This window comes from Babylonia areolata, chromosome 28 (genome assembly GCF_041734735.1).
Source record: "Babylonia areolata isolate BAREFJ2019XMU chromosome 28, ASM4173473v1, whole genome shotgun sequence".
In the NCBI taxonomy this organism is placed as follows: Eukaryota; Metazoa; Mollusca; class Gastropoda; order Neogastropoda; family Buccinidae; genus Babylonia; species Babylonia areolata.
This window is the reverse complement of record NC_134903.1, coordinates 21,474,869-21,500,705: the sequence shown is the minus strand read 5'-3', so window position 1 is coordinate 21,500,705 and position 25,837 is coordinate 21,474,869. Positions and strand designations below refer to the sequence as shown.

General features: G+C 42.9%; 1 protein-coding gene across 1 annotated transcript; it reads left to right on the top strand.

The window, feature by feature from the left end:
- Window positions 1-1,733: 1,733 nt before the first annotated feature.
- On the top strand, window positions 1,734-24,660 carry LOC143302017 (GDP-fucose transporter 1-like). Its single transcript, XM_076616503.1, has 9 exons — window positions 1,734-1,830; window positions 8,008-8,088; window positions 13,199-13,425; window positions 18,141-18,411; window positions 20,094-20,129; window positions 20,332-20,491; window positions 23,473-23,985; window positions 24,115-24,222; window positions 24,556-24,660. The coding sequence occupies exons 3-9, from the start codon at window positions 13,299-13,301 to the stop codon at window positions 24,658-24,660; spliced, it is 1,320 nt and encodes a 439-aa protein (XP_076472618.1). The 5' UTR covers window positions 1,734-1,830; window positions 8,008-8,088; window positions 13,199-13,298.
- Window positions 24,661-25,837: the final 1,177 nt, after the last annotated feature.

Sequence of the window (25,837 nt, the reverse complement as noted above, 5' to 3'; positions counted from 1 at the left end):
TATTTTAGCCAGTTTGTTTATCATTCGAAAGATGAACAGTGAAATGCACAGTATGTGGAGCTCGGGTTCTCATCCATGATATTCAGTATAGCCAGATTTGAGTCACGAGCCAGTTGAACTTCAGCCACACGCACCGGGCCAACCCAGTGAAGCGACCGACAAACCCCGGCACAGCAGTGACCGCGCTGCATGATACCGTGACACACACACGTGACCGCGCACGCGCGCAGTGCACGCACGCACAGACACGTGACAGCCGCCTAATTATCCGTCAGTTTTTTTGGTTTCTTTTGTTTTTTTTTAAAGATATAAATAATTATGTATCGTCCTGCTGTTGTATGCATATATTCAAGTTAAATGAGAAGAATATGAACGGCGGATTTTTAAAGTATGTTTCAGTTCTGTGCTTTATTTTATTCTTCTTCTTCTTTTTTTTCTTCCATCGTTTTGTTAGCTGTATATCCGTCCGTGTCTGTTGCGATGGAATAGTAACAACTGTAATCACTGATTAAGCATCACTTTGTTCTGTTATATAGTATATATATATATATATATATATATATATAATATATATGCTGCCTGGCTTGCATTGTTACTTGCGCAAGTGCAAGCTGATCATGTTTCATCATCATTGTCTGCACACACACACACATATATGTATTCATATATATATATATATATATATCTTGCATGTATATAATCATAGCCTATATGTTGCAATCGCGGGAGGGGGACAGGGGGGAGGGGGGAGGGACGCACTGAGCTTAAGATGTGCAACAGCGAAGTTTTGCAGCATCATTGCTCAGAGAGAAGGGAGGAGTAAAACTTACTTATCAGCGCGGTAAACGAGGTCAAATTCCTACGTTGAAACGTGCGGAATCTGTCTGCCGGGAACAAACTTTCGCCAAGTGCAACAACGGATGCATGCCGGGACTCTATATGCATTGCGAGGTTGCAATATCGACACTCCACACCTCCCCCCACCCCGCCACTTTTTTTTAAATTTTTAATCCCGTCATTCCCGCCCAGACATAAACATAATCATGCACGTGTCGTGCAAGAGTGACTCGAAAATATCCCCCACATGATCCCGTTTGCCGGGAGAAAAATAAAAGAAAGGAAAAAAAAAAAAAAAGCCGGGCTCGACTCATGAACCGGAGAGTAGTCATACGTAGACCTGCAGCTCAAGCCTACAGGAGTAGTTGACCTATTACCTCTGAACGGTAAAAAGTGCACGACCGTGAAATCTGTCTCCAATGACGGTTTCCTCATCCCTGCAAAACCCAGACCCTTGCGTGAGAGGTCGAGGTCAGCACAAAAATCGATCAGACATGCACTTCGATTCGGCGTTCGGGGTTGCAAAGCATTTCGCGGTGACTCATGAATGAGGCTGATATGTGCGAGGGAGTGACCAGGGAGGGTGGGTGAATCTGGCGAGGTAGAGAGTGGTCTCCCTTGACTCAAAATTTTGTTCCGTGCAGCATAGCCGCACCACCAGGATTACACATTTGTGACTCACTGTGCTGAACACGCCTCCGGTTCCCAAGAAAACAACACGGACTTGTCACATGCTCCGCGATTGGTCCGTGACCGATCGGTATTTGAGCCCACGAAGGCTTTGATAGGTTTTCACAGGGGGAGTCCCGACTGTCCACCATGATATCATCTTTTTCTGTAGAAAACGATTTGTATTTTTAGGGCGGCGGACATAACGTAGCTGAGTGATGAATCATGACCCACAAAGCGGAAATGTAGTGGCTGTAAATGACGAAGTCATGTCCTGAGAGCATGTTGGACAGGAAACGCCCCTCTGAACACGCTGAAACGAAGGTTACCACGTTGGTTCTAGTAGTTTGATGATTAATTAATTTAATGATTATGCGGTTTCCGGCAAGTGTGCATGGAGTGTGGGAGAGTGTGTGTGTTCCTGTAGAATATAGTTGTAATTCTCCTCTCATCCTGTTCGATTTTTGTCACGACCACCTATATTTTTGTTGAAAAGATTCTGCCCGTTAGTACAGCCTACTACCAGTGACGTACTCCACCGAAATACGATTGATAAGATTAAGAAACAAAGAACTTGCTATCATATAACACGTCAATCGGTCAGTGATTCACAGTACGTTTAGATTTCGTTGAGGTGAAGATTATGATGACCTGATGACCTTATTAGAGGAAAACAGAAGGTTGAAACGTTTTCACGATTGGGTCAGAGGAGTCGAGATCATGTCAGATACTGTAATAGGAGTGCAGCATTTGTTTCAATTTGTGAAGCTGACTCAGTGAATTTCACCAATCTGCACCCTAGCCCCATGCCCTCCCTACCCTCCCTCCACCCCCACACCCCACATCTGTACTCCCAAGTGTGAAGTCCCCATGAACAGTTTAGACTTTAATTTGTTCATAAATAACTGAAACACCCATTAAAAAAAACAAAAAACCACCCACCAACAACAGAAAAATAACTGCCTCTTGAGCATTAAAAATCAAACCACTGGATTATGACAGTTCTTGATTGGTGGGAAAGCAACTTACAAATGTTTTGAACTGTAAATGCAGTTTATTATTAGCAAACAGTATTGAACAGATCAACATGAATAACATGAACATCACAACTGTCAAATTTAATTGTTATTTGAAAGATCAGTTACACTGTTACAAGTTAAGTGGAAATACACACACATATACACACTATACATATATATATATATATATATAGAGAGAGAGAGAGAGAGAGAGGTGATTCATTCAAGCACATTTCACTTCACCATGCACAGAGAAACATGTACATGTATATAAACATACATAAATGTTCACATACATGTAAACAGTGACCACACACACACACACACACACACACACACATGTATGATGGCATATCATACCGGATGCAGAATTTAATGTGAATGACATAACTGCATATTGAAATTCAATAACAGAAGTGAAATCAACTGACACTTAGTTAAAATGGCAATATTTGTTTTTAAACAGGCCTGTAAATGAAAACAACAACAGATTAAAAAAATGTTTTATATAATCTGTAAAAAAATAAAAATAAAAAGCTGATGAAAAAAACAAAGGAAAGCAGAGATATATAAATTATATTGCTTTTAAAGTGTACAAAAATTCAGTTGTTAATGACTCATTCATTGCAGACAGTGGCACTTAATTTGTAGAAGAAAATAGTGAATTACATAATGGATGAGTGAGAAGTTACCACAATTCCACCATCGTAATGTTTAGTCCACCGCCCCTCCTCTCCCCACCCGGTACCCGTAATGTTTAGTCCACCGCCCCTCCTCTCCCCACCCGGTACCCGTAATGTTTAGTCCACCGCCCCTCCTCTCCCCACCCGGTACCCGTAATGTTTAGTCCACCGCCCCTCCTCTCCCCACCCGGTACCCGTAATGTTTAGTCCACTGCCCCTCCCCTCCCCACCCGGTACCCGCCCCCCTGATCCTTTAACATCCCCCTCCTTTACCCTGCAGTTCTCTATCTGTTACACTCTACCAATATACGCCACACACCCATCTGATATTGACTGTATCATACTTGATGCCCCAACCCTGCACCCCAACTTGATCTCTTCTGATAATCTTGTATCATAGATTATTGCCTGTATTGTGTAGTTAATGCCCCCTCTCTTGATCTTTTACTTGGATAACCCATGAAAAGATTTGCTGTATGAATTATTGACTGTATTACTATTTTTTTGTGAATACCCACATCCTTATCCTTGATCAGATTACTTCTGACGATCTTGTATCATAAATCATGGCCTGTTAATACACCCACTCTTGAGCTTTACTCAGATTACTTGTGATAGTCTTGGCTTATGAATCATTGCCTGTATTGCATTTAATACCTCAATCCATGATTCTCAGATTACTTGTGATGATCTTGTATTATAAATAATTGTCTATGAATAATCCCACTCTTGAGCTTTACTGATATTTCTTGTGATTGTCTTGTCTTATGAGTCATTGCATGTATTACAGTTAATAAATCCCATCTTGATCCTGAAACAGATTACTTATGACAATCTTGTGTCATAGATTATTGTCTGTATTTTTATTAATGCTCCCACACTTGAAAACATTATTCAGATTACTTGTGATAGCCTTGTCTGAGAATTATTGCCTGTATTATTTATGGTTAATGTCCCCACCCCCAACCCTCACAAAGTTTACTTCTGATAATATTGCCATGTTGCATGTATAACAGTTAATACCCTCACTCATCATCTTGACTCAAATTACTTGTGATAGTCTTGTCTTATACAAGTTACAGATTTTAGTTGATATCCTCATTACTTCTGATGATCTTGTCCTAGACCAAGAAACAGCTGTTACAAACTTAGCTTCCTGTACTCTGTTGGAAATTTATGGAATGATCCCCCGCTCACTAGGGATTAAAAACATGTTCATGAAAAAAAAAAGAGCAGCTCATTAACTATCTGCAACATGCACATTAGTTCCAACATACATCAACTTCTTCATTCATTATTTGTGACGTGTGTGCACATTGTACTGTGTTATATGTGAGAATGTGTGTGTGTGTGTGTGTGTGTGTGTGTGTGTGTGTGCAATGGGCTGAGTGAGGTATGTGAGCATCTGTCATACATATGCATATGTAAGATATATATATATATATGTGTGTGTGTGTGTGTGTGTGTGTGTGCAACTGCATATTTCATTATAACACCACTGTTGTACACAAAATGTGTGTACTGTTCTTCTTTTCAGATCTACATTTTCTTTTCTGTATAGATGGTGTGATGAAGAAAAGTAAGAAAAATCAAAAGCAGTTGTAGCTTATTCAGTGTACCACCTGGAGAAAAACAATATTGACTCGCCTTGATGTGGGAAGATGGACCAGTACCGAGAGAAATGAGTTTAATCGACATAATTTGGCCATTTACTGGTTATTTAGTGAATGTTGTTGAATATTGCACTAGCTGCTCTGGGTGGATTTGTGACATTGATATGTTTAGTCATGGTGCAAGCAGTTGCAGGCTTTACCTTGCATTATATATATACTATAGTATAAATGTATAGATCTCTGTCTCTGTATACATCTCTCTCTGTCTATCTCTCTCCTTCATAGTATAGATGTGTACATCTCTCTCTGTCTTACCATCTCTCTGTCTTTCGTCTCTCTCCCATAGTACAGATGTGTAGATCTCTCTCTGTCTCTCCCTCTTTCTCTGTCTCTCCCTCTCTCTCTCACACACTCTCCTCATAGGAAAGATGTATAGATCTCTCTCTCTCTCTCCCTCTCTCTCCCTCCCTCCCTCTCCCTCCCTCCCTCCCTCCCTCTCTCTCTTTCATAGTGAAATGTACATATCTCTCTCTCTCTCTCCCTCTGTGTGTGTGTGTGTTGTGTTGTGCTGTGTGTGTGGTATGTGTGTGTTATGTGTGTGTGAAAATGATTATATATATATATATATATATATATATATATATATATATTATATATATATACACACATATATATATTAGATTTATTTTTGTAGTAAAGGAAGGAGAGTCACAGTTGAGATGAAATGAAAACAGAAAAATCAATAAGTTAATAAGGAATGAAAATTTCAATAAGAATGATAAAGATAATAACAGGTGTTCTGCCTCCACAGCACAGCACAGAAGCCCAAAGCACTGAATTCAGTGTCAGTATCAGTATCAGTAGCTCAAGGAGGCTTCACTGCGTTTGGGCAAATCCATATACGCTACACCACATCTGCTAAGCAGATGCCTTACCATCAGCAGAACCGAATGCACTTAGTCAGGCCTTGAGAAAAAAAAAATTATATGATATATATATGTAATAAAAATAAAAATGAAAAAAAAAGATTTTTAAAAATGATAATAAAAATCAGTATATAATTTTTTGGGGGAAGAAAACAAAGAAGTAGTAATAATTCAGTGTCAGTGAGTGAGGGAAAGAATGCTAATGTTCATGATTTGATTCGCCATTGCATCCATGTTTCTCCTCTCCTTCAGTCTCTCCACTGGTTGCCTGTTTCTGATCGAATAGACTATAAGCTATCCACTCTGACCTTTTCTGCAGTCAACGGATCTGGCCCCAAGTATCTTTCTGAACTCATCCATATCTATACCCCGTCTCGCCAGCTCCATTCTTCCTCTGATACTCAACTTCTCAGGATACCTCACGTCAGAAGTAAGACCTATGGACACAGATCGTTTTCTTTTCAGTCGCCAAAGACGTGGAACAAGCTCCCTGATAACCTCCGTCATTCTGATTCCCTCGTATCTTTTAAATCTCGTCTCAAAACTCACCTTTTCCCTCAGCAATAAGTTCAATTGTGGCAGGTCCACTTCCTTTGCGTTAGCTGTGCTTGACTATGTTAGTATGTGTGTATACATATGTATGTATGAGGAACAGCGTGGACAGGTCAGACACAGCAACGACCTTTCGGAGCCCTTCCCAATTGGAAATGGAGTGAAACAAGGTTGTGTCCTCGCGCCGACCCTCTTCACGATCTTCTTCAGCATGATGCTCCAACAGGCCACTGAAGATCTTGGCGACGACGACGGTATCTTCATCAGATACCGCACTGATGGCAGCCTATTCAACCTGAGGCGGCTACAGGCCCACACCAAGACACTGGAGCAACTCATCAGAGAGCTTCTGTTTGCCGACGATGCTGCCCTCGTCGCCCATACAGAAGCGGCCCTGCAGCGTATAACGTCCTGCTTCGCAGAGGCTGCGCAGCTCTTCGGCCTAGAAGTCAGTCTGAAAAAGACGGAAGTTCTCCACCAGCCTGCCCCACAGGAAGAATTCCACGCTCCTCACATCAACATCGGTGAGACAGAGCTGAAGTCGGTCCACCAGTTCAGCTACCTAGGCTGCACCATCTCGTCTGACGCCAAGATTGACAAGGAGATCGACAACAGACTTGCAAAGGCAAACAGCGCATTCGGCAGGCTGTACAAGAGAGTGTGGAACAACAAACACCTGAAGAAAGACACAAAGATCAGCGTGTACAGAGCTGTTGTACTGCCCACCCTGTTGTATGGTTCCGAAACCTGGGTCACCTACCGGCACCACATACGACTGCTTGATCGCTTCCACCAGCGCTGCCTTCGCACCATCCTCAGCATCCACTGGAGTGACTACATCACAAATGTCGAGGTCCTGGAGCAGGCAAAGACTATCAGCATCGAGGCAGTGCTGCTAAAGACCCAGCTACGTTGGGCAGGGCACGTGTCCAGGATGGAGGACCACCGCCTGCCCAAGATCGCGCTGTATGGCGAACTGTCCACTGGCCACCGTGACAGAGGAGCACCCAAGAAGAGATACAAAGACTCCTTGAAGAAAGCTCTCGGTGCCTGTCACATTGACCATCGCCAGTGGTCCGCAGTAGCCGCTGATCGAGAGACCTGGCGACGCACCATCCACCAAGCTGTCTCCTCCTTCGAAAACAACCGCAGGGCCAGCCTTGAGGACAAACGCAGAAGGAGGAAGAACCACGACGCTGCAGCCGCGAACCCAGACCAGACTTTCCCTTGCAACCGCTGCGGCCGACTCTGCTTTTCCCGCATTGGCCTTGTCAGCCATGAGCGTGCCTGCATGAGACGTGGACAACGCCCTTCCTAGATCTTCGTCAGCGAAGCCAGGCCATGATGGTGTACATAACTACATGCATGTATATGAATGTGTATTGTGTGTGCGTGTGTGTGTGTTTTTGTAAGTTTGTGCCTGCCTATGTGTGCGTATGTGTTAGGGTAGCTGTTAGATACACATGTATGTTAAAATGTATGTATGCAGTGTGTGTGTGTGTGTGTGTGTGTGTGTGTGTGTGTGTGTGTGTGTGTAGTCACATTTTGGTGTGTGTATGTAACATAGATATGATGTTTTATGTTAACAAAAGCGTTTTTGTAAAGCACCTAGAGCAGATTTCTGGATAGTGTGCTATATAAGTATCCGTTATTATTATTATTATTGTTATCCATGAATAATTGCATCACAGACTTGTGTGCGTCACAGGTCCTCTGTGCACTTGGGAGTCCTGGGAAAACGATGCAGCGTACGCAAACAGCAGCCGAGTTGAACATCCATGGCATGCAGGTATGAAAGAAGGAAGGCATTCTGTTACAGAATACAGAATACATTATTATCTCCAATGAGAAATTACTTTGTGGTGCAAAGTATGTAAGCAGTATATGAAAAGCACTGTCTTTCAATATTACAACATAACATATAAAAATTTAAAAAAACCCTAAAAGTGAGAATCTCAACTAAAGTGAATAAATGGAGTTATAACGATCTGAATTTTACATAAGATGGTATACATACCAAAAGCTTGTTGAAGGTGATTTTTTTCTGCCCTGGTACTAAGTTTTCCAAAGGAAATGTTGTACCTATAGTACTTGATTCTACCTTGAAAATGTGTGAATTTGCCCTGTTGCCAACACTGTTGCTTTTATATGTGTTCTGACGATTAACACTGCTCCTGTTCAATGTATCATCGTGTGACCTATCAGTAATTTGTATGTTGTTGTTGTTATTGTTGTTTTTTGGTTGGTTTGTGTGTGTGTGTGTGTGTGTGTGTGTGTGCGCGCGCGCGCTTATAGTTATACGATTAGAAAATCAACCGTAACAAAGACAATAATATACTTGTCTATGGCAGTTTCAACGTTGATATTCTCCAGGTCAAGTCAAGTCAAGATTTTATTTCATGATGGTAAATTGAATAAGCAACAATTGCTTTTTTTACATCAAGCCATCAATGAAAATAATAATTTTAAAAAAAATTAGAGAGAAGGGAAAAGAAAGAAAAAAATAGGGGAGAGAGAGAGAGAGAAGAAACAAGCAGATGAAGAGCAACAACAACAACAAAATGCATATATATATATACAAGAATATTGTGATAAAGAAATACAAAACCAAATATGCACATACAAAACCAAATATGCACATTTTCATTATTTTTCTGTTGTTCATCGTATATGCTTCTGTTCTTTGTGCAGTGTAATAATTAAACAAAAGTGTTATTTAAAAAAAAAAAAAAGACGAAATAAATCGCAGGGCACTTACCGTTGAACGTCCCTCACTCCCTGTCACACATGCTGCTGATTGTACACATGATCCAATTTGAGAATTAATGTTCACATGTGAACATCATCTTTTGAAACCAGAAAAGAAAAAGAAAAGATAGGAGAGGTTGGATAGGGGTGGTGTCAGGTTGTGTCCAGGAGAAGGTGGGGGGCGGGGGGAAGGGGGGGGGGTGGATGGAGTTGCATGGTGAGTTGATGGGGGATGGGGGGAAGGGGGGGAAACAGGATCGATGGAGTAGGGAATAGAAGATGAGCATTTGGGATTAATAGAAGTGCAAATGAAAGAAAACTGATTTATGGACTTCTGCAAAAATGGTCTTCATCAACTTAGCAAAAGAAACAACTGATAATGTGACCATAAAAAGTAAATATTAAAGCAAACAAGATCAGTGCTGTCAGTGACAGTAAGTGTAGATGACATATTTCATGAAAGTAAAGCACCTTTAACCAGCAGTGGAAGATGATAAGTTTAATTGTAACGTCACCAAGACAAATGTACTTGATGTTGGGACAATACTTAATCGGTATTGGATTACATAACAGTCTGAAAATTAAACTTAGAGAAAAGGGTCTGAGAATCGGACCAGGGTATGTGAGAAGCCAGAAGATCAGGTGTGATGCACAATTGTTTTTGTGCTGTGACATCACACTGACAGTGTTTATATAGCTACCAGCTTCTCTAGATTAATTTGTTGGGGTTTTTTTGGTCTTTTTTTTTTTTTTTTTGCAGGGGGGTGGGGGGGTGGGGGGGGTGAGCATATGTATATTATCAACAGTTGGTTATCAGTTTGATTTGGTCTTTTCAGCATATGTGTGTGCTGTTCAGGTTTCTTTCTTTTTCTTTTTTTTAATTTCCCCTGAGATTCCTGAATGTGTGTGTGTGTGTAATGCATGTTTTTCTCTCTGTGTGTATTTATTCCATGTGTGTATTTATGGTCACACATGCATGTGCATGTGCGTGTGTGTTCATGTATGCATGTGTCTGCATACAATTTATTTTTGCTCGTGAATTTCACAAAGGGTTCTCTGGGTTTTTATGGGGTTTTTTTTAGCGACGACACCCACACCACTGCACCATGAAAAGCAGTAGAGCAGGAAGAAGGATAATGCACAAATAGGAGAAAATAAGAAAGCAGGATAAGCCGCACCCTGTTATCACTGTCCAAGTCACTACCACTAATGCAGGGCTGCAGTTTTGTAAAAGCACGGTTCAAATTTCTGTTATGGGGCGGCAAGGGGGAAAACAGAAGGCCATTCTGAATCATGTCTTTTTGGTGTGTGTGTGTTTGATTTTTTTGGGGGGTGGGGGGGGGGGGGTGTGTGGGGGGGGGATTGTACTTTTGCATACAGCGCTGTACACTGTAATTAACAGGTTTTAACCCTTTCAGCCTGTTAGGGTCCTCTGCTTGTGCTACCCCTCCCAGCATGGCACGTTGTGGCCTGGTTGCATCAACATGGAGGGGTGCTTCACTTTAGGCACTTATTTACAGCAACCACTTCAACCAAAAGCTACCAAACTTTACATGATGAGTGAAATGTGATTTTGACACAAGTTGCTGAAGTTTCAACAGTCGACTTGTAACTTTAGATTGAAAACAATGATAGTGAAATGTCAGCTTCTGTCAGTTTAGAAGGTTGTGGGTTATCTCCTTGATTCAAATGTCTGCCACTTTGTCCAGATCGGTCGCGAATTTCTTCTCCTTCACTTTCCCAAGAATTATTGGATGAATTTTGAGTCAATTTTTTTTGTCATTGTCTGGGTCCAATATGCTGCAAGAGTCCATCATAATTTCTTTGACCACTTACCGTGCAGTAAGCCTTTGACGTTATACCATATTGATATTAGGCGGAGAATGATGATCAAATCAAATCAAATCAAATCAAAAACACTTTATTAATCCACATGGAAATTAAGTTGTGCAATCACAGGCTCATTGTAAACATGGCATAAAATCATGCGCAACATTAGAGATTAAAACTAGTCAAATAAGAATTCCCAATAGCTGACGATATACTAACCCCCCCACACACATACTCATGTTAAGACAATAGGGTATTGCACAACAATGTTAACAAATGAAAACATCCAAGAAAAAAAGGATATGGATTACTAAAAATGACATGTGCGCACGCACGCACGCACACACACACACACACACACACACACACACACACACACACACACACACACACACACACACACACACACATGCACACACACACACACACCTACACACACACACACACACACACACACACTTCAACCTTCAGTGGCAGGGCTGAATGAGATCAGTTGCTGTTCTTTGGACACAAGCTCCACTGGTTAAAGCAGTGGAGGGTTGGGGTGTGGGAGTGGAGGAGGTATTTTCCTGCTCCAGTTAAAGAAAAAAACAACACAAACAAAACACAAACAAGCCTATCTGCATGTACCTTCTTAGTCTTAAGCCAGATGTAATTGTTCATCAGAATGGTTTAATATTAACTCTCTCCATAGGAACGGCGAAAGAGACGACGTTAACAGCATTTCACCCCAATTACCATCATCAAAATATTGCAAGCGGAAGGCTCTTATACTGAAGAGGTGAATGTTGACAAAGAATACCACAGTTCTGACGACGGAAGCAAAAGGTTGGGTCATTGAGACACCCACTGGACATCCGAGGGGTCTGTGTGGAGGAGAAGAGAGGACTGGTCGTACTGAGTGAGTTGATCCCACCACTGCCTCCATGTGGCATTCACTGAGTATACCAACTACCATACAAACGCTTGACAAGCAAGATTGGTTTTGGACGTAGAATGTATTTGTCAGGTTGCAGCGCATGCTTCCATCTTCCATGCCAGGGGGAGGGAAATGGCTTCACCCCATTGACCTATTTAAGGGTGAAGGTTGAAGATCTGTTATCTCCCTTGCATCTTCTGCTATGACTTATCATTACAGAGATACTGAAATCGGACGAAGGCTCACACTCAGTGTTTTGTTTTTATACAACAACAATAAGGAAGTTTGTGACAATGATGTTGATGATTTCTCTGTGGCGAATATCTCAGTGCCCAAGCTTGCATGACGTAACACAGGGGTGTCGTGGCAGAATCAGCGAAGGCGTGGGTAGGGACTTTTGATCCAGTGTTCACCGGTGATCAGAGAGTTTGAAGGCCCTGTTTCCATTGGCTTGTTGCTGTGTTCTTTTGGGGGCTGTGGAGGGGGGTGAGTGGGGTGGTGAGGGGAGGGGTTGGGTTGGTGTGGAGGCACTTTGGTTTTCCTCTCTCTCCACCCAGGGATGTATGGGTGTCTGACTTCAGCCAGGGAAGGTTAAAACAGTTGCCCTGCCTTCCTGTGTGAACATTAATTCACTGCACGTACAGCTGCAAAAGTCTGGGGTGGGGGAGGGGGCTGTGGGGCTGGGGCTGGGGGTTGGGGGGGTGGCTTTGAGCTTCCAAGAAAGAAAAGAACGACAAAAACTCCAGTATAAACCTGTCGCTCTCTCTCACAGATGGACACACACATGCATACGCACGCGTGTCCACACACACACTTACACACACACATGCTTTGAGAAATTATGATGATATATTTATGGCAGTGTTGTTGTTTTTTGTTTTTTTTAAATTCTGATACTGTATACTCAGAACATATTAGTTATATAATTTGTATACATATATATTTTATCACATGATAAATCAAGCTGCTGTTTTTCATTACTTACTGGTGTATATTTAGCATAATATATTTTACTTTTTGACCACTTTGTCTAACCTTGGTCACGTTTATTTCTGTGTGTTAGACTCGACTGCAGTTTGAGAGATCATGTTATATGAGTGTTATGTGAGCCTGTGGATGCACAGTTGAAATTCCAGGCGGATGAATAAAGTTGTATTGATTGTATTGGATTGATTGTATTGTATTGTGTTGGACTGATTGTATTGTATTGTATTGGATTAATTGTATTGGATTTAATGTATTGCATTTCACTGTATTGTACTTTATAGTGTTGTATTGTATGTTCCTGTCAACAGCTTCCTGCATAGTTGGATTTCCAGGAGGATGAATAAAGTTGTATTGTATTGGATTTATTGCATTATACAGCATTCCATTGCATTGTATTGTGTGTTCATGTCAGCAGCTTCCCTCGCTGACATGATCCCGGGCCAAAGAAACAGCAGCAGCAGAGATCGAGGAGTGCTTAGCAGCCAGCGGCGGCTTCCCATCAGCCCGCAGCCAAGATGGCGGCAGCCCGCACTCTGAGCGAGGTGCTACAGCCCCGCGTGGTGTTGGTGATCCTGTGTCACTGGTTCCTGGCCATCTCCCTCATCTTCGTCAACAAACAGCTCTTGTCCGCTCAGCACGACGGTACGTCAGTTTTGAACCCGGAACCAGCACACTTGCGCACTTGATGATAATAATGAGATATTGTACTTACAAGGCGCAAACTCCCCATAGGTGGGCTCTAAGCACCTCACATAAAACAGGACGTATATATTGATAATGATACATTGCATTTATATGGTGCAAAATTCCCATAAACGGGCTCTTAGCACCTCACATGAAACAGGATGTATATATTGATAATGATAATGTATTGTACTTATATGGCGCAAACTCCCCATAGCTGGGCTCTAAGCACTTCACATGAAACGGTACATATATAACAGTGTGTTATACCACACAAGACCACATGAAGTCATAGAAGTGGAAAACATATATTCACCGATGTAATGCTACAAATTGCAGTATATGAATAAACGCAGGAAAAAAGCACAACACACACAGACACACAGACACACACACAAACACACACACACACACGCATGTGCACATGCATGCTTAAACATGAACTCGCAAGCCCACACACCACAGGAATACTACAGTGGAGGGGGGATACAAGCGGAGTGCAGAGGGTTGGAGGAGAGGTGGGAGGAGACAGAGATCTAAAGGCCGTTTTGAACAGGTGGGTTTTCAGTTTACTTTTGAAAGAGGACCGAGTTGGTGAGTGTCGGAGATCCAGAGGAAGAGAATTCCAAACAGAAAGTGCTTGATGCTGAAAAGCCCTTTGACCAAATGATGGATGAATGATACGGACAATTATAAAGCGCCTGTCCTTGGTCGGAGACCAAGCTCTAAGGGCTGTACAAACATGAGGTCATTTGCACCACTTGCTGCCTACCTGGGGTAGAGCCGACTGACGGCTGCCACTGGGCGCTCATCATTCGTTTCCTGTGTCCTTCAATCAGATTTCAGGCACACACCACATGCACACTTAGACAGACACGTAACATTTTACACACTACATGCATACTTAGACAGAAACGTAACATTTTATGTGTATGGCCGTTTTGTTTATTTTCGCTGCCATGTAGGCAGCCATACTCCATTTTCAGGGGTCTGCATGCTGGATATGTTCTTGTTTCCATGACCCACCAAATGCTGACATGGATTACAGGATCTTTAACGTGCATATCTGATCTTCTGGATACCTGTACACACGAAAGGGGTTCAGGCATTAGCAGGTCTGCACTTATGTTGACCTAGGAGATTGGAAAAATCTCCACCCCAGGTGCTTTTATCGAGATTCGAACCAGGGACCCTCAGATTGAAAGTTGAACACTTTAACCACTCGGCTGTTGCTTTATCCCGCTTGCTGCAGCCGGAGCGTGAGGCGCCAACAAATTTTCTCCAGTCGTTTCAATCTTAAGCGAGCCAGCCGATTTAGTTCCAGGCCTTGCCTGCTCTTTTCATCTCCTTGCACAGTTCTACACAAATATACATGCATGCACTGGAAGGCCTGCCTCAGCACGTTGGGTTATGTTGCTGGTCAGGCATCTGCCTGGCAGATGTGGTGAATCGTACATGGATTTGTCCAAGCGCAGTGGTGCCTCCTTTGGGCGTTGTGTTGTATCAAGTCGGATCGGCATTGGACTTGTGATCCAGTGTTCACCAGTGATGGGGGTTCAAAGCCCCAATTTCAGCATGGTGTTGCGTCGGGCGCAATAGCTGAGTGGTTAAAGCGTTGGACTGTCAATCTGAGGGTCCCGGGTTTGAATCACGGTGACAGCGCCTGGTGGGTAAAGGGTGGAGATTTTGACGATCTCCCAGGTCAACATATGTGCAGACCTGCTAGTGCCTGAACCCCCTTCGTGTGTATATGCAAGCAGAAGATCAAATACGCACGTTAAAGATCCTGTAATCCATGTCAGCGTTCGGTGGGTTAAGGAAACAAGAACATACCCAGCATGCACACCCCCGAAAACGGAGTATGGCTGCCTACATGGCAGGGTAAAAACGGTCATACACGTAAAAGCCCACTCGTGTGCATATGAGTGAACGCAGAAGAAGAAGAAGAAGCATGCTGTTGCGTCCTTGGGGAAAAGCACTGTACCTGCTTTCCTCCTCGCTCCACCTAGGTGTGAACGGGTCCCTGACTTTGGTAGGGGGAGGTAAAGACAAGCAGAGGAAGACGAGGATTTGGCTCCCTGCCTTCCTGTGCTTAGCCCTAGACACAGTGGATATAAATTCACCACCCTGGTGACTGTAAAAGGCGATGGGACCTTTAACCTTAATTTCTGATTTAATTACACATACTGTACCGTGACCCACTGGTGCAGACTCCGGCAGGGGTCTGAGCCCCTGTCCTGGGCAAACTACCCACCCCTTGAGATGGGGAGAAAAAGAAACAAGGTGCACCAAGTTACCTCCTCCCCAGAAGGTTACCTCCCCTGTGCCTGCCTATAGAGTGCCCTCTTTTTCTGGCAGCTATCTTACATCCAAGACCTGTGCTTTCAAGTGGCTAAGTTTTTTTTTTTTTGCATTTTATATCCATCAAGCTATTGTTTTTTTGTGGACGATCTTGCTTTGTATGGTGTCATGGCTTCCAACAGGACGCAAGGTTATGTTGCTCGTTTGGGCGATCGGGAGAGAATCGAGCCCAGATCGCTCTGGACAAGGGGCCACACAGGTCTGGCTCTTTCAGCCACAACAAACGCCTTTTTCTCTCTCCCCTCTCACATTGAGCGCTGCTTTGCTAAACTTATCCATAGAAACAGTGCATATGAAACCACTGCCCTGGTGATTGAAAAAGGCCCATGGAACCCTGATCCTTAGCTTGTGAATCATTTTGGTGGCTTGTGTAGACGGGCGCAATAGCCGAGTGGTTAAAGCGTTGGACTGTCAATCTGAGGGTCCCGGGTTCGAATCACGGTGACGGCGCCTGGTGGGTAAAGGGTGGAGATTTTTCCGATCTCCCAGGTCAACATATGTGCAGACCTGCTAGTGCCTGAACCCCCTTCGTGTGTATATGCAAGCAGAAGATCAAATACACACGTTAAAGATCCTGTAATCCATGTCAGCGTTCGGTGGGTTATGGAAACAAGAACATACCCAGCATGCACACCCCCGAAAACGGAGTATGGCTGCCGACATGGCGGGGTAAAAATGGTCATACACATAAAACCCCACTCGTGTGCATACGAGTGAACGTGGGAGTTGCAGCCCACGAACGCAGAAGAAGAAGAAGAAAAGAAGAAGAAGAGAGGTGGCTTGTGTTGTCAAAAAATAGTCCTCCTTCAGCTTGTGTATGAGACACGCTGATGCAAAGCAACTCAGTACTTGTGCCTATGATTTCTTTGCTGATGCCAGTTAAAGAGCAGCATGGAATTTTGTTTCAACAGTTGCTTCCCTTGGACCATGTTGAGGCTGTTGGATGACTGGATGTTTTTCGTTTAGAGAAATACTTGGTGTTGTAATGTATTGTATTTTTCTTGTATTATTTTTCTTGTCATTGTCGCGACAGATTTCTCTGAATGGAATCAATCAACGCTGTTTTCTTTCTTCTTCTTTTTTTTTTTTTTTTTGTGTGTGTGTGTGTGTATGTCTTCTGTTGTCTGCTGCAAGTTTTTTTGTTTTGTTTTTTAATTTTCAGGGTGGACTTTTCTACAGAATTTTGCCAGGGACAACTCTGTTAGTTACTGTGTTGTTTGTTTTTTTACACATTCTGAGTGCATGCTGCCTTGCCTTTTTTTTTTTTTTTTTTTTTTCACCTTCTTGATCTTGTCTCCAGGAACAAAGTTTGTTTTGATTGTTTGAACGTTGATCTTTTTTTCTTTTTTTTTCACTTTTGATCTTTATTTGCTTTTGTTCAACATTCTTTACATGTGATTTTTTTTTTAATGTGCTGGGCCTTATGTATTGTTATGATACAAAGGCCCTTGTGGTCTGTAAAATATGGTATCTGATTGATAGATAGTTCTACGATTCATTGTTTGACTTGTTGATTTCAGACCAGAATCATTAACTGATTCACAGTTTGGTCAAAATTAATTCACAGATTAATCCATCATTCATTTGTTTGATGCATTGGTTCCAGACTAGGACCATTAATGGATTCACAGATTAATCCATCAGTCAGTACTTGATGCATTTATTCCAGAGCAGGACCATTAATGGATTCACAGATTAATCCATGATTCATTGTTTGACGCATTGGTTCCAGACCAGGACCATTAATGGATTCACAGATTAATCCATGATTCATTGTTTGACGCATTGGTTCCAGACCAGGACCATTAACTGATGCACAGTTTGGGCAAAATGTTGGTTGTGTGATGCGCTGATCCTAGACCAGGGCCATTAACGGATTCACAAATTGGTCCATGATTAATGGCTTGACGCGTTTATTCCAGACCAGGAACATGGACTGATTCTTCTTCTCTGCTTCTTTGTTCGTGGGCTGCAACTCCCACGTTCACTCGTATGTACATGAGTGGGTTTTTGGTGTATAACCATTGAAACCCAGCCATGTTGGCAGCCATACTCCGTTTTCTGGGGTGTGCATGCTGGGTATGTTCTTGTTTCCATAACCCACCGAACGCTGACATGGATTACAGGATCTTTAATGTGCATATTTGATTTTCTGCTTGCCCATACACACACAAAGGGGGTTCAGGCACAATCAGGTGGTCTGCACATGTGTTGACCTGGGAGATCGGAAAAACCTCTGCCCTTTACCCACCAGGTGCCATGACTGATTCAAATATTGGTCCAAGATTCATGGTCTGACGTGCTGTTTCCAGACCAGGACCTGACCATTTTCATCGCCTGGGCGCAGTGCCTCTTCTCCGTCATCACCGTCTTCGTGGCGGTGGTCGTCAAGCGCTACCTCCGACCCCGCTCTCCCGGCCTTGACATTGACATTCCGCTGGTGACCTTTGTGCATAGTGATGTCCTGTACATGACCTTCACCTTCATCGGCATCATCGTCATGAACAACCTGCTGCTGAGGAACATTGGCGTGGACTTTTACCAGGTGGCTCGTTCCTCCACCCTTGTCTTCACCGTCCTCTTCACCCGCCTGCTCTGGGGGTCAAGGTCAGAGGGGGTTTGGTTGTTGTTGTTATTATTTGTAGTACTCATTTTTTGTCACAACAGATTTCTGCGTGTGAAATTCAGGGCTGCTGTCCACAAGGAGAGCGTGTTGCTACACTGACAGCGCCACCTTTTCTTTTTTTTTCTTTGTTTTCTGCCTGTAATTTTGTTTGTTTTCCTATCGAAGTGGATTTTTCTACAGAATTTTGCCAGGGACAACCCTTTTTGTTGCCGTGGGTTCGTTCTTTTACGTGTGCTAAACACATGCTGCACACGGGACCTCGGTTTATCATCTCATCTGAATGACTAGCGTCCAGACCACCACTCATGGTCTAGTGGAGGGAGAGAAAATATCAGTGGCTTAGCCGTGATTCGAACAAGCGCGCTCAGATTCTCTCACTTCCTAGGCGGACACGTTACCTCTACGCCATCACTCCACACATGGCCACACTCAGGGGAACAAGAAATATGATGAGAGCTTGAACAGTCTGTCTCCTGAGATTTTAGAAGATTAATGTCCAAGAGGAGTGATAAAGATATGAAGCACAGCAATAGTCACAGTTTAAAAGAGAAAATACTGCCGGTGTGATTCGAACCAGTGCGCTCAGATTCTCTCGCTTCCAAGGCGGACGCGTTACCTCCAGGCCAATACTCCACTTGTTGCTGTTGTTATTATTAGTTACTGTTATTAGTATTGTAATTTTTTTTTCTTCTCATTAATATTTTTGTTATTATCAACATCACTATGATGATGATGATGATGATTGTTCTTGTTGTTATCTATCAATCTATCAATCTATCTGTCTATCTATCAGTCTGTCTGTCTATCTTGCTCTCTCTTTCTGTATATATATGTATATATATATGTGTGTGTGTGTGTGTGTGTGTGTGTGTGTGTGTGTATTTGTGTGTGTGTGTGTGTTTCTCTCTCTCTCTCTCTATATATATATATATGTATATATAATTGTTGTTATTATCATTATTATTGTTGTTATTGATATTCATTTGTATTATTATTACTGTCATCGTCATTATCATGGTTATCATTATTATTATTAGTCCACAACAGATAAGCTGAGCAAGCTGTTGTCATCGAAACTGATGGACTATCAAGAAGAAAGATTATTATTATTGTTGTTGTTGTTTTTGTTTTCATTGTTATTATTATAGATTGTGGATGCATACATGTGTATATACGACTCATTATATATATAGTTTGCTATGGACGATGAGCTTAATATGTACTGGGACTGATTCTTATGGAGTCTCCCGTCGGTCCGACGGATGAGTAGGCAGACAGGCGTATCCGTCGGTGTACTGGGACTATTGTACTGTAAAACACTTGAGAGCAAAATAAGTTGATCAGGCACTATATCAATAAACTTGTTTTTTCTTTCTTTTTATTATTCAGTTCAATTCAAAATACTTTATTATCTGCTTCAACCAAAAACAGAAAATGTTCTTTTGGCTCACTTAAAATAAAATGCCCGTCAGCAAAAAACAACAACAACAACAAAAAAAACCCAACTGACACACCCTTCACTTATCACCATGTACACATCAATTATTATGTAAAAAGAAAAACATGTGGGTAAGATACTATTACATTCAGAGTGTAACAACTGTGTGTGTGTTGCGTGTGTGCCCGTGCGCGCGCATGCATCGTTTTGTGTGCGCGCTCGCGCGTGCACGCGTGTGTGTGCCTGCGTGTTGTTATTATGATTATGATTATTATATTGTGGTTGTTATCATTTGTAACAATCTTCATTGTTTTGATGGATGATGGTGGGGGTGCTTCCTCTTTGATGTCCAGCTCCCCCAAAAGAGTTTTCTTATCGCTACATTAATATTTTTTTTAATTATTGTTTCTTCTACTGCTGCTGCAAAGGTTTCGGTGAGAGTGCTCTTCTCCTGCACGTTGATCCTGCTGGGGTTCATGGTGAGCGTGGACCAGGAGATGCTGGTCAGCAGTCTGTCGTGGGCCAGCGTGGCCTACGGCCTCTTTGCCAGCATGGCAGCCGCGCTCAACGGCATCTTCATCAAGCGGGCCGACAAGCAGGTGGGAGAGGTGGGGTGGTGGTGGGGAAGGTTGGTGGGAGGGGCGGGGGGGGGGGGGGTTGGAAGGGGGGATTTCAGGGGCGTGGGGGGTGACTAACACACATTTACACACACACATGCACACACGCACACACACATGCAAGCATGCACTCAGGCACGCGCACACACATTCACACACACACACACACACACACACACACATGCACACATACACACACATGCATGCACATTCACGTATGCGGCACATACTCGATTGCAGCACTTACGTACTCACTTGCTATATTTTCTGTTTCTCAGTGTTCACCCACACACTGTATTTTCTGCGTTTCTCAACGTTCAACCACTCACTATAGTTTACACCTTTCTCAATGTTCAACCACTCAATATAGTTTACACCTTTCTCAACGTTCACCCACTCACTATAGTTTCCACCTTTCTCACACTCACTATAGTTTACAGTGTTCAGCCACTCACTATAGTTTCCACGTTTCTCACACTCACTATAGTTTCCACCTTTCTCAACGTTCACCCACTCACTATAGTTTTCACCTTTCTCAACGTTCACCCACCCCGGTGTTGCCCTTGACAGTACACTGTCCATGCAAAAATTTATCAGTCAGACATGTCAGTCCTGCTACTGTCAACTGCAGTGCATCAGTGCCGTCCGGAAATATCTGTCCACTGACGCAACATCTAGACTTGTCGTTTCTCTCATTCTCTCTCGCCTTGACTACTGTAACTCTCTATTGTCTGGTTTGCCTGCTTCATCCATTCAGTCCCCGTCTCACACCGAATAAAGTACAAGATCAGCACTCTATGTTATAGATGTATTCACAAAACTGCCCCTTCCTATCTCTGCAGCTGCCTTCACCTCTACACACCATCTCGTATCCACTCTGTTTACACATACCCAGATTCAAACACTCGACTGTTGGCCGCCGTTCTTTCTCTGTCTCTGGACCTTGCAATTGGAATGAACTTCCTCTTTCGCTTCGTCAAGTCTCCACACTGAGCTCTTTCAAGTCTGGCCTTAAAACCCACCTCTTCCCAAAATAGCCTCCCTTGCCTGCCTCTTCCTTGTCTTTAGTTTCTACAGTTTTAGAGTTATGCATGCATGTGAATGACTGGTGCGAAAGCACTTTGATTTGTCTCTGCACAAGATTCAGCGCTATATAAATACCATTATTATTATTATTATACTGTATTTTGTACGTTTCTCAAAGTGAACAGGCACACAGTTACTTGTACACAACACTTATTCGCTCATTTACTCACTTACTCAATATATTTTCTATATTTCTCAATGTTGACCCACTCAGTGTATTTTTTACGTTTCTCAAAGTGAACAGGCACACACATACTCACACGCAGCACTTATTATTCGCTCGTTCACTCACTCACTGGACATATTTTCTACGGTTTTCAGTGTCACCAGGCACACACATACACACAGCACATATTTGCTCACTCACTTACTCGCTATATTTTCTACATTTCTCAACGTGAACACACACACACTTACTGGCACATGCACATATTCGCTTGCTGACTCGCTGTATTTTACACATTTCTCTATGTGAACATGCTCACATGAATGATGTCCAAAAATTAACATTTAAGCATGCTTTTTTAAAAGCGATAAATCAATTGCGGTATTTGAAGTGATGATGCTGTTTAAATCATAATATTTTGGTGTATCTCGGGCATTTAAAAATTCAGTAAGGACAATTAAAAATTCTTTAAAGACCATGGTAAAGGAGACGTGGCTATCGCCGTAATCACACTGCAACATTTAGACATTTTTCTCTGGATCTAGATAGATGTACAAGTTTAGTTACACCTGCCGGGAAAGAACGACACAGTTGATTCCGTTTCTCTTTTATGTTCATTCTAGTTAATTGAGTATCCACTTTAAAAGATTCATATGCAGTAAACACGTTGATGATGTAGTCTGTGTCACTGTATGTGTCATGTCCAGAATTTGTATTTCTTTCCATTTAATTGTGAACAAGAAAATCGAGATCATGCCGTCTACTCACTAAGCATCACCAATGCTGCTGCAACTGGATTGCAGTAATAGGGTGTTTTTGGATTCCTGGAAATGGCCTCAACGAAATAAATGGTTAATGATACCAGGAACACAGCTAAATTCGAGAGACTTACAAACTCTTATTGGTATGACTGTGAAGATTTTTTTCCTACTATTTCTAAGCTAAATTTGGTATTGACAGACAAAGTATATCCAGAGAAAATGGCAATGGTAAAGTTTACCATGGACACACAGACATACATACACACAGACACAGACACACACACACACACACACACACACACACACACACACACACACACACACACACACACACACACACACACACACACACACACACACACACATAGACTAAACACTGGGTTATAACATAGCCTCACTTTGTTTACACAAGAGAGTCGAAAAAGTATATGTGTTTATTGATAAGAATGTATTGTGTATCCATATAAAAAGATTTTTTTTTTTAATGTGCTTGTTGTAAGACTGTTGCAAGATCTTAAAAGAGTATATCTGTTTTCTGATGAAAAATGAAAGCAAGAGAATGTTTAATGTGCTTGTTGTAAGGGAAACAAGTATATCTGTTTATTGATAAAATTATTGTATATCCCAAAAACAAAAAAAAACAAAAATATATATATATATTTTTTTAATGTGCTTGTCGTAAGACTATTGCCAGACATCTAAACAAAATAAAAGAGAAGTATATCTGTTTATTGATGATAAAAATGCATGCATTTTCTATCCATCAAAAAAGAGAGAAAAAAAAGTATTAAAAGGGGGAAAAAAGTGCTTATTTTAAGACTTTTGCTAAACATTAAAAAAAAAAAAAAAAACCACAAAAAAAGCATATCTGTTTATTGATGCATTTTCTATCCATCTATAAAAAAATAAAAAAAAAAAAAAAAATAAAAATTTGTTGTTGAAAACCCCAGGTGCGGGGCAACGCGCTCAACCTGTCGCTCATTAACAACGTCAACACGGTGGTGGTCCTCTTCCCCCTTCTGCTGACCACGGGACAGCTCCACTCCGCCCTCCTGGGCTCCCCGCAGCACGCCATCAGCGCCGCCGCCTGGTGGCAGCTCGTAGGGGCCGGGGTCCTCCGGCTCCTGGTGGGGTGGACGGCGGTCAAGGTCATCAGCCTGACCTCGCCCGTGACCCACCATATGAGCATCAACGCCAAGTCGCTGCTGCAGACGTGCATCGCCGTGGTGGTGCAGGACGAGGGCAAGACAGCTGTGTGGTGGGCCGGGAACCTCCTGGTGGTGCTTGGGATATTGAACTACGGCCTGTCCAAGGGGAGGCACTCTGACCTGACTTCCTTTAACGGCGGTGGTGGTGGTGGTGGTAGTGTTGGCGGGGGCATCGGTGGTGGTGGTGGTGGTGGTGGGGGTGCCACTGTTCGGAAGTCCTTCTTTGTGTCCTCGAGGAATGGTGGGGTGTTGCCTGTGTGAGGGTGGAGATGGGGTGGGGTTGTGCCAGGGGGTTTTTTTGGTGTGTTTTTTTGTTTTTGTTGTTTATTGTGTTTTTGTTTGTTTATTGTGTTTTTGTTTGTTTGTGGACTATGACCTTCCAAGGGGCGGTACTCTGACCTGACCTCCTTTAGCGGCAATGGTGGTGGCGGTGTGGGTGGTGTGGATGGGGGTGTTGCCACTGTTTGCAAGTCCTTCTTTGTGGCCTCTGAGGTAATGGTGGGTGGGATGTTGCCTGTGTAAGGCTGGGGAGAGTGAGGGTCGGGGTGGGAGGGGGGAGAGGGGTTGTGGGTTTGTTTTTTGCTCATTGTGTTTTTTGTTTATTTTTTTGTGTGGTGTGAACTACGGCCTGTCCAGGGGACAGCACTCCCACCTTGACTTCCTTCAGTCCTGCAGCTTGGGGGATTTTTTGGAGGTTGACCCGAGGAAGTTGTTGATTAAATGTGTCCTTCGAGGATTTAGTGGTGGTGTGTTGCCAGTGTGAGGTTTGGGGATGGTGGGTGGGGGTGATGTGTGTCGTTTTTTGTGAAGGGCGCCTCGTTCTAGGGGCAGCGATCCAACTTGGCTGCCTTGACTCCCTTTGAGGGTGAGGTGTTCATCTGGAAGTTTATCATTGTGTCCGCCAGGAATAGTGGGGTGTTGTCTGTGTGAGGGGGTGTTTTTCGTATGCTTTAAAAAAAAAAAAAATTTATTGTTTCTTTTGTTGAACTGCGATCTGTTAACTTTTGTTGTTGTTGTTGAACTGCAGTGTGTTAAAAAAAAATTCTCTTTTTTTTTGTTGAACTGTGGTCTTCTAAAAAAAAAAAAAAAAAAAAATTGTGTAAGTTTTTTTTACGGTGTTTTTGAAATCTCAGCAGTCAGGTCTTGACCATGTTCAGCCCTTGAGGTGGTTAGGAAAGTTGTTTATTATTTCCATGAATCATGGGATATTGCTGGCATCAGTTTTAATTATTTGTTCAGTTTTTTTTTAAAAGAGACGGGATGTTGAGTATTGAAAATTTGATTTGTTGACAGTGAAAACACAAAGGGAAGGAGGCCAGACAGTCCATTAGTGCCTTGCTGGGATTTTTTTTTTTTTTTCCTGCCTGATCATCTGCACCATTTCAGTGGCATTACTCCCACACCGCTCATTTAGATTCCCCCATACACGGCCACACCTGGGTTCGTCCTTCACAGTCCCAGCGTCGGCAGTCTGTAGGGAACCGTAGATGTTAGGTCGCCAGGAGGCCACACACCAGAGGAGACCCTGCACTGCTGCTGAGTCACTTCGATGGGGTTCAGTGGTGCCTGTTCTGGTTCAACGTACTTAGGACACCACCTACTAAGCCCTCCTAATAACGACAATAATAGCTTAGTTGCTGAGCCAGACTGAGTGAGTGTCCCTCCCAGAGTGGAGACCGTCACCATGTCCCTCAAACATCAGCCCCCCATGAATCAGCTGACACTGAAGACATTGGCAGGACTCAACCAAAGCACAGAAGTGGAGGGTTATCGAAACTGAGGTCACCATTAGAGCAGGGCATGAAAAGCCACAGACTTTGAGACTGTTTTGTTTATATTGATGATGATGAAGGAGGAGGATGACGATGACAATGGTGATGTTGCTATGGAGGTCCATTTTGGTTTCGGACTGCATGACAGGGATGTACTCTACGCTTCCTGTCATAATGGTATCCCGGCATTAACCAGGCCCGAGAGATACAGACACTTGCAGTGTTAGTCAGGTAATTAGAGCAACACACCCAAAGACGCATCCTTGAAGTGGATGACACTCGGCTGTGTGGTCCCAGTCTCCCCATTTAAGCCCACAGCACACTCAACTCTGGGT

Bases quoted from the DNA above. Each gene is read 5' to 3' on its own strand.
- LOC143302017 (XM_076616503.1), top strand. From the start codon at position 13,299: ATGGCGGCAGCCCGCACTCTGAGCGAGGTGCTACAGCCCCGCGTGGTG. The intron at 20,492-23,472 runs GTGGGAGAGGTG...TGAAAACCCCAG, and splicing joins TCAAGCGGGCCGACAAGCAG to GTGCGGGGCAACGCGCTCAA. The intron at 23,986-24,114 runs GTGTGAGGGTGG...TGACCTTCCAAG, and splicing joins GGAATGGTGGGGTGTTGCCT to GGGCGGTACTCTGACCTGAC.